This window comes from Nelumbo lutea, chromosome 1 (assembly GCF_056320005.1).
Source record: "Nelumbo lutea isolate HS-2025 chromosome 1, American lotus-T2T, whole genome shotgun sequence".
Classification (NCBI taxonomy): domain Eukaryota; kingdom Viridiplantae; phylum Streptophyta; class Magnoliopsida; order Proteales; family Nelumbonaceae; genus Nelumbo; species Nelumbo lutea.
The window spans coordinates 16,534,965-16,544,608 of NC_142684.1; the positions used below are offsets into that span (position 1 = coordinate 16,534,965).

Genomic DNA, 9,644 nt, shown 5'->3' on the forward strand with positions numbered 1-9,644 from the left:
TAATTGAACCCGGTTGAGAGTTGAGAGTCTTGAGACCCATCACAGATGTTGGTTGCATGCCCATCTCCTGCATGTACGGCACGTGTTGAGAGATTCTTTCACGCCGTCCATGCCCGTCGCAGAGTCACAGCAGTAAGCGGCCTAGTGGCCGCTGCAGTGAAGTGTGAAGCCACCACCCTCCACTCTCTTCCCCTTCCATTCCATGGAGTCGAAAGTCGAGGAGGAGGAGGAGGAGGAGGAGAGGATCAGAGGAGTAAGAGAGAGTAGGGTCTAGCGTCCGTCTAGGGGAGAGAGAAGAAATGCACAGGTTGTGAGTCAGACTCTCTCTCTCTCTCTTTATCTCTCTCTCTCCTCCTCGCTAGCTATTAGCTAAAGCGTCGTCAGTCACCCTTTCAAACGCGCGAGGGAGGGAGTGATGCGCGTAAGCCATGCAAAAGCCACGCACATCCCAAACTCACTACCTCATGCAGCCGTGGCGTAGATTCTACCCTCCACCTGTTCTATTATCTCTTAACCTTTTAACTGCCTCAACAAATGACCACCCTTATAAATATACCTCCATTCAATGTTTCAATCTCAATTTTGGGTTCACTAAAATTCTCTTTTCCTCTCTCTCTCTCTCTCTCTCTCTCTTCCTCTTTTCTCTCTCCCTCCCCACATACACATACACTCACACAGTCACACTACATACAAAGTACACAAGTCATGAATAGCCAAGTTCAGGGGAGGTTCTCAGAGTTCTATGAGAAATGGCTCCACCAACTTGAAACAAACCTTCAAGAGTTGTTGTCTGTCCCAAGAGACCAGTCTCACGAGGCAAAACATCGAGCCCTGGTCATTAAAGCCGTGACCCACTACAAGGAATACTACACTGCTAAGTGGGCAGCGGCTCATGAAGACATTCTGGGCTTCTTCTGTCCCCCATGGCTGACCCCTCTAGAGAATGCTTACATCTGGATGACGGATTGGCGACCCTCGGTGGCCTTCCGCCTCGTACACTCGCTGCGACACACACATGTCCCCGGGCCGAGCCTAGAGCACATGTCGGAGGAGCAGTTGAAAAGGATGGTGGAGCTTCGGACGAGGATCAGGTGGGAGGAGCAGAAAGTGGAAATGGAAATGGAGAGGCAGCAAGTGGGGTTGGCGGACAGGCGCATGGTTGAGTTGGCTCGCTTCGCAACCCGAGTCAGAAATGGGGAGGTGGTGGGCGAGTTGGACGGGTTCGTGGATGCGGCTTTGAAGACGGTGTTGGAAGGATTGGAACGAGTGATGAAGACCGCCGATTGCCTTCGCCTGAAAGCATTGAAAGGAGTGCTGGATGTGCTCACACCCTTGCAGTGTGTAGATTTCATGGCGGCAACGTTGATGCTGAAGATTCAGATGAGAAGGTGGGGAGAGAAAAGAGAGCTTGGCCTTGGCCATGATAATTCAAACTAGCAGCTGGACTACTCGTTTTAAATTTTAATGCATGGTCACATGAGAGCTCCATGTCTCCAACAATGGAGACTATGGACTCAATGGCTCGCTTTTAGTGTTACAGACAAGTTGTTCAGAATGTTTTCATGATAATGCGGATCCACAGAGTTAATATAATCCAGTCTAGAAAAATTGGAAGTTTCATAGGTTTAAAATATTGCACTTCACTTGCCTTGGGCCCTGTCTTTACTCTTTACAAATGGAGAAACCAATCTCTCTCCCCCTCTCTCTCTCTCTCTCTCTCTCTCTCTGAGTTCACTGCATCACTCATGCAGGCAAATCTAACTAGGATCTTCTATGCCTAAATGTATTAAAAAATGTTCCAACAGAGGGAACCCGAAATCATTGCTCATTTAGGGCCCGTTTGGGAGGCTAAAGCTTTGGTTAATCTGCTTTGGAAAAGCCACTTAAAAACCTTTTGGGGAAGCCATATTTTTCAAACTGTAAGACAGTTATTTAATGTGGGCTTTCCTTTTCATCTACAAGGTTCATCAATTAAATTTTTACCAAAATCCAATTTTATGAATTAATTGAAAATTTTGATAATAATCACACTGACTTTTGGGCCAGGCCCAGCCCATGTTACATGCAAGCCTGGTGAGAACCCATGTCAGACAAATTTTGAAGTTCGCCAACGTGGTTGGTTTTAAATTTTGAAATCAGAGAACAACCAACTACAGATTCACAAATGGAGTTCTCTTTGTTTAACTTGTGGATACCGATGCATCAAAATGCTGCAAATGTTTCCCATTTTGAAAATCTAAACGTAGCTTTCTAAAAAAAAATAGCTTTTTGATTTAAAAATAATAAAATATTGGTTTTCCAATATTTGCTTACGTTTTTACCATAATAATTATGTTTTCTGACGTTTTTTTTTTTTGAAAGATAAAGTTAATATATTAGAGAGATGAAATATTTACCAAGTCATTTACCCTTGCAGTCCCAACAGGATAGTCATACATAACAAAAAATTACAAAATAAAACTTCACATTTGAAAGGTCAATAACTAAGTTTCTGGTCTTCGATCACTTGCCTTAAGGCTCGAACTATCTGTTTATAAAAACCAGTTCTGGATCTCTGTTAAGGCCCGCATAATAGCAAAAATTCAGCTTAATCAATAGAGGTAATTATCATATCAAAACTGAATAAAGAGTCAGACCTAAATTAATTTTCCTTATAAAGATTAAATCAATAGATTGGTTGATAGGAAGCAAAAACTATTGAGTAGTGGAATGCATATCAAAACCATGAGAAATATTGGACTCATTTTGGGAATATTAAATATAATAATAAGCAATAGTAATTCATCCTAAAATTTGCAAAAATAATTGATTGTATGTGATGATTCGTGTTTTGGTAGTTCTTGGTTGTCAGGTGATTAGAATAATTCCTATATGAAAGTGGAAGGTGGCTTGGATGCCTAGTTGAACAATTCCTATCTGAAATGTGGCTCGAATGCTTAGCTTAACAATCTCTATCTGGAATGTAGCTCAGATGCCTAGCTAAATGATTCCTATCTGGAAGGTGACTCGAATGCCTAACTGAATGGTTCTTAACTGGAATGTGGCTCTAATGCATAACTGAATGGGGACAAGCTGTATAGCTTGTTGGGGCAACTTGTAGGGAAACAATGTTAGAGTGCCCAGGTTGTTTTACTAGGGGTGGGCATTCTGATGCTTAACTCAGCGAGTTGGAGATTTTTTAAGAGAGCTAAAAGCTAGATAGAGAGTTGTGAGAGTTAAATTGTGCATCTACCTTCCGAGGTTGGAGGTAAGACCCTTATATAGGTATTGTTTGGCGTGGGATTCACGCATCACGTCCGAGATCTCCGGAAAAATGTGCCTAATTGATCCGAAGTCCTTAGAGATAGTTGTGCACATAGGCCAATCTTTGCGCCTTACTCAATTTCCTTCGAAACATCCGGTGTGAGAGATGACATCCGAGAAACTTGGGAGTGACGGGATGCATGCAGAGTTGTTCAGTGAGCACGTCTCGCAGGTTGCCACCTGGACCTCAATTAGGTCAGCAAGCCCTCGAGGGAGGTCATTCCTCATGTTGAGGTTACTTCAACCAGTACTAACGAGGTACCACAAGTTGGCCCTAGGTGAGGTGCTGCTAGCCGTGCACGTTAGGGTGCCCGAGTGTAGACGAGGTCACCAGGTCGCCAAATCGGCGGTAAAGGCATGTTGCCAGTCGGCAATAGAGGCAAGTTGCGAGGTGGGCGGCAAAGGTAGGTAGCTAGGTCAACAACGGATGCAGGTTGCTAGGTCAGCAGCCGATGCAGGTTGCCAATTAGGAAGCGGAGGTAGGTCACCAAGTCAGTGATAGAGGCAGATAGGTCACCCTGGGACTCCATCATTTTGGCTAAGACAAATCATCTCCTAGATGATACCAGGGTGTCATTTAACTATTTTGATATCCATGTGTCATGATTTTAGTAGAAGATCAATTCTACCCTCATCAGTATTTAATCAAAGCATAACGGTTATTTATACAAAGACACCCAAGAGCCTTCAAATATATTATTAAGATGTAAGTTACTTTGGTACTGCAAAGAAAATAGTTTGAGTATATTTACAATCAATAAATAGATGCAAAAAGGATTCTATTGCTTCATGACATAGAACACGAAGTTTATATTGAAGATTAAGACAATCATGTCTTTTCTGACCTGGCACCCTGATTTAGTGTGTCATACTTACACAAGAGACAAGACTTCTCTCTATATTACTCAACCACTCAAAAATAAGTCTTCTTTTGGTAGAAGTACAACACGAGCAAGGGGTTAATGTTAACCTTGGAAGGAAAAAAATAAATTACCTATCATAGTTGCTCTTTTTCATTGGGTATCACCTCCTCTCTAATAAAATCTTTTAAAAGGCATGAAACTGTCTAAAATACCTTATTTTTGACAAAAATAATTGTTTATAAATTTTCTATTCATATGAATTATTACTCCAAACTTATTTATATTTCAAATTTATCTTTCATATCAATAAGTCATTCTCTTTGTTTTTATTGTTTATAAAGTTTTTATTATTTTTTCAATACCTTATTTTTGACAAAAATGATTGTTTATAAATTTTCTATTCATATGAATTATTACTCCAAACTTATTTATATTTCAAATTTATCTTTCATATCAATAAGTCATTCTCTTTGTTTTTATTGTTTATAAAGTTTTTATTATTTTTTCGTAAAAAACAGTTTTAATAGTAATTTTATCAGTATTTTAGACATTTTCATACCTTTTTCGGAAGAATTCTACCAGAGGGGTATTTTTCGGAAGAATTTTATCAGTACCCTTTTTCATTTTAAACAGGCTTACAAGAATAACTATAATTTTTTTTACTTTTAATAGCTTAGGAATAAATCGTTTTCTTTTCAGAAAAATAATTGAACATTAATGAATTCTCATTTTATTTTCATTCTTGCTTTAAACCCAAATTTACTGTTATGTGCATTTATATGATTCATAGAAATAGAACATTAATCCCCAACTTGGGAGTGATTATTTTTAGGGAGAATGACCGTTCAACACAGGGTCAGAATTTGTTGGCCCAAAGTACTGTTGGGGTAGGTGCCAGGTTAGAATTGATGTCAATTGACAAGCCCGTGTTGATGTATAGAGTGTGGGTTGTTGAAATTTTGAATGTTTATAGCTTTGCAATGAAAATCAGAAATCTGCATTGATCATGTTTATACTTTTCCATTATTTTTAAGCATTTATTTGAATAAATAATTATTAATTATTTTAAATGGAATTGTACTAATAAGCAGCTCTTGAGAATACTTATTTCAGTTTTTTAAGCTTCATGGGGCTACACAACTGAAGGTAGCCCACCGCCCCACCCCATCCCCTTCCCCTTAAAATCCCAACCTTGGTGGCAGTGGGATTTGATCATGCTACAATAAGTCGATTTTAAAAACTCAAAAATTTGACTTCGTAGGTGTTTAGTTATGGACGCCAATAAACATTGTCATATGGGCATTGGACTTTGATTTTTATACACACCTACCGTTTGAAAAAATTATTTTTTAAAACTTTCACAAATAATTAGGCATTTTTAAAACGATTATAATTACTATTTTTGTCAATTTTACAAACAAATAAAAACAAACATTAAATAAAAAAACATAAACATAATCAAACACATAGTTAATTTCTTTAAAAGTGTTTATTACATTTTCTGACCCATCTCGAAAGAACTTTTACATCAAACACTGAATAGCACTTATTGATATACTTATTATATAAGCACTTATTTATTTAATAGATACTCTCAAACGGGGGTTAAGATAATGTATTTAATATTTTTATCTAAATCGAATTGGTAAATAATTACTTTATATTAAAAACACATTTCTTACTTTTTATAATCAGAAAAAAAAAACATTCAAGTTGAAAAACACGCTTGATTAAATATTTCAATTATTGATAATTAATTTCGTTTCGTTTATTACTGAAAAAAATCGTTTTGTTTAGTTTTTCACTTTTGCTAGACCAGTAGTGCAGTCTCCCTTCCCCAAAGAACAAATCGTGTTTATCCACGTAGACTGCACGCGCCAGCTACCTGTGTAACGGTTGCCAAAACCTCCTGTATAAAATCCCAAACTCACACTCTGCTCCTCTGCTCTGTGCTCTCTGTAGTCTCTCTCTCCTCCTCTTAGTCTCAGACTCTCAGGCTCGGCTCAGATCATGAACCCAATACCAGCCAAAACATTTTTCGAGCGCTTCCACAATACATGGCTTCAGCATCTCCACCTCCTCCTCAGTCAACTCTCCGCCGCTCCAAAACCCACCAGCCCTGAAGACCACCGATACCTCAGCCAACTCACCGACCGGGTCATGACTCACTACGAGGACTACTACCGAATCAAGTCCCACGCCGCCAAGCACGACGTTCTCGCCATGTTCAGCGCCCCCTGGACTACCTCACTGGAGAGCTCCTTGCACTGGATAGCCGGGTGGCGGCCTACCACCGTGTTCCACATCATCTACACCGAGTCCAGCGTCAGATTCGAGGCCCAAATCGTTGATCTCCTCCGTGGCCACCGTACCGGCGACCTTGGGGATCTGACACCACGTCAACTCACACGAGTCAGCGAGTTGCAATGCCAGACGGTGAGGGAGGAGAACGAGATAACCGAGGAGCTGTCCCAGTGGCAGAACAACTCGTGCGACCTCGTCTCCCCGTCCGCCAATATGGAGGCGAATATCGAACGGTTGGTGGAGGTGCTGGAGAAGGCGGACGATCTACGGCTGAAAACGCTCCGGAGAGTTGTGGAGATCTTGACCCCACAGCAGGCCGTCGAGTTCTTGATCGCCACAGCCGAGGTACAGCTTGGCATTCGTGGGTGGGGGCTAGAGAAGGACCGTAAGCGAGAGAGCATGTGATCGGGATCTGATTCCGACATCATATCATCACTTGCACTCTTTAATCTGCATGTTATGGTCTTCAACTCTTCATTCATCTAGGTGTAGGAGATCAGAATTCCATTCGTTCACCATTTCTCTGTATCTGTATGTCTCTCTCTATCCATCAGTGATAGGGGGTCCCGCCTTTTTCATATTTCATTCCATCAAAGCCGTTCATTCATTCGCTGTGTACCTGTGAACTATGATTTAGAAAGTAGTACGTCGACGCGGCGTAGCGAAACGCATGCACAAAAACCTAAGAAGTAGAGGATGAACCAAATAGGGGGGGCCCAGGCTGCATGATTCCACCTGACGAAACAGTAGTCATAATGCATGCGTTGCCTCACGCAACCAGGTGCTCTCTCTCTCTCTCCTCTAAAGAAACTGTTTCGTCACTCGTCACCTCCCCCCAGAGAATGAAATTTGTATTTCAATCTGGCATGCAGGGAGACACGTGTGTGGAAGGCACCACGTGTCCATGAACGAATGCAGTATAGAGGTGGAGGGTCTGGGTGCCTCCGAAAGTTTGCAGGTCGTCAAATTGGAATATTTCTTTCTTAGCATACTGGTGGCCGTGGCCTCCACCTTGTATCATATATATAGTGATTGGTGAATGATGCCCTACTAGATAGTAGATATTGGACCCCTAGACCCTAGTTGTTGCTGGCCGGTGGGGCAGTATTGGCAGACCGGATCGGCCGAAAATTGATTGAACCGGTCGAGTCCACAAAACCCATCAGAAAACCGGTTTCAGCTTGTTCGTAACTTTGGTTCAAATCAGGGTCATTTCAGATATCTGTTGGCATGAAAGTTGAAACCAAGCTATACTTGGGATATCATGTAGGAGAACGATTCTCTATCTGAGATCAAGCTTTTGAAGATAAAGAATTGAGCTCTCACTCACTTGGAGATTATATTTATAGGATTAGCAAATCTTTCTAGTTTAATTTTATTTTACAATCCAACTTGATCTGCTTACAATCCATATCTATTTCTATGCCGAGCCAAGTTAAACAATAAAATGAGATACAGAGAGAAATGAGGTGGGCATGTTTGGGTCTTTTACAGATTTTTTAAAGAAAAAATAATCATTTTTTTTTTTTTTTTGGAGTTAGAGGAGGGTTAGAGAGTGATCGTTTGGTTTGTGGGAATAGGAGCCTGGAATCGAAATCAACTATTTCAATTCTAACATGGAATCGAAATCCCTGCCCTTCATGAATGAAATTCCATTTCAATTCTTATTCCCATTCCTATCTGAACCAATTCGATGTTCAATTCACATTTCGATTCTGCAAATCAAACGGATTCTTAGCGTTAGAATATGTTCCTGATTCTAGTGGCCCGGCCCACTCTCATGATTCTGAGCCTGAGAGTGTTCTTTTTTCTCTAATAAGGTGTATGAGAATAATGGTCGAATTACCTTGTTTGTCTTTCATTACATTACTATACAAGACTGGGTAAGTCCTATCCTACTTCGGATAGGTTACATAATTTACATAGATAAGGATTATCTATAAGAGAGAAGTACAGTAGGAGAGGTGAAGGAGGAGAGAGAGGAGGTCCATGTGTATGTGCCATGTGCCATGCACGTTATCGTTTACACCCCCTTAAGCACAGTCGGGAGAGACATGGTGAGCTTGTGATGAAGGGTTTCAAACTATGGAAGAACCAGAGGTTTGGTGAGAACATCTACTATTTGATCCGTCGAGGGAATAAACTGTACATCAAGATGTTTAGTTGCAATTTTCTCCCGAATGAAGTGAATATGTGCATGATTGTTAGCAAGAAATTTAGCCCCCATGTCTCACCATATTAAAGGAGTTGCAGAGAGGGAGATACTTAGTTCTTGGAGGAGCATATGAAGTCACAAAACCTTAGTAGTCGTAGAGGCTAAGTTGTGATATTCTGATCCAGTGCTGGATCGAGCCACTGTAGGTTGCTTTTTAGAGCTCCAAGAAATTAGGTTAGGACCAAGAAACACACAATAACCATCGGTGCCTTTTAGATATCAAAAAATCCTCTTTACAGTAGCCTAGTGGATCGTAGTAGGATATTGCATGAACTAACATAACTTATTTACAGAAAAAGCAATTTTTGGGTGAGTAATGGTTACATACTAGAGAGCACCAACAATACTGCAGAAGAAAGTTGGATCAGTAAGGGGTTCACCCTCCAATTTGGTGAGACGAGTGGAGGCAGACATAAGAGTGGAAAGAGGTTTGGCATCATGAAGTTGTCCTCGATGCAGAAGGTCATCAATATACTTATGCTAAGAGAGATGAAAACCATTCGATGATCGGTGAAGTTCAACACCTAGAAAATAATGTGCAGAGCCCAAATCGTGAATAGAAAACTGAGAAGCAAGATGTTGAATGAGGGTGTTAGTAGTAGAGCAAGAGGATTTTGTAATGATGATGTCATCCACATAAATAAGAATTAAAATGATGTCAGATCGAAAACGGGAGATAAAAAGGGAGGAATCAGCACGAGATTCTAGAAATCCAAGAGAGAGAAGAAATTCACACAACCTAGTAAACCAAGCTCAAGGTGTCTATTTCAAATCATAGAGAGATCGATGGAGACGACAAACATGTGTTGGAAATCTAGGATCAACAAACCTAACTGGTTACTTCATATATATTTCTTTTGAAATGTGGCCATGTAGAAAGGCATTGCTAACATCCAATTGGCGAACATCCCAATTAAAGGAAACAACAAGAGGTACTATGTGAACGGTGGCTGGTTTGA

The 9,644-nt window shown here is 40.6% G+C and overlaps 2 protein-coding genes across 2 annotated transcripts; both read left to right on the forward strand.

Moving 5' to 3' along the window:
• The first annotated feature begins 227 nt into the window (after nt 1-227).
• On the forward strand, nt 228-1,631 carry LOC148873710 (protein DOG1-like 4). The gene has a single exon (XM_088981373.1). It carries the CDS (start codon nt 535-537, stop codon nt 1,435-1,437), a length of 903 nt encoding a protein of 300 aa, XP_088837499.1. The 5' UTR covers nt 228-534; the 3' UTR covers nt 1,438-1,631.
• A 4,468-nt stretch (nt 1,632-6,099) lies between these two features.
• On the forward strand, nt 6,100-7,077 carry LOC148873711 (transcription factor-like protein). Its single transcript, XM_088965969.1, has one exon. The coding sequence runs from the start codon at nt 6,177-6,179 to the stop codon at nt 6,873-6,875; it is 699 nt and encodes a 232-aa protein (XP_088822095.1). The 5' UTR covers nt 6,100-6,176; the 3' UTR covers nt 6,876-7,077.
• Nucleotides 7,078-9,644: the final 2,567 nt, after the last annotated feature.

Coding starts and splice junctions, on each gene's coding strand:
- LOC148873710 (XM_088981373.1), top strand. CDS start 535: ATGACCACCCTTATAAATATACCTCCATTCAATGTTTCAATCTCAATT.
- LOC148873711 (XM_088965969.1), top strand. CDS start 6,177: ATGAACCCAATACCAGCCAAAACATTTTTCGAGCGCTTCCACAATACA.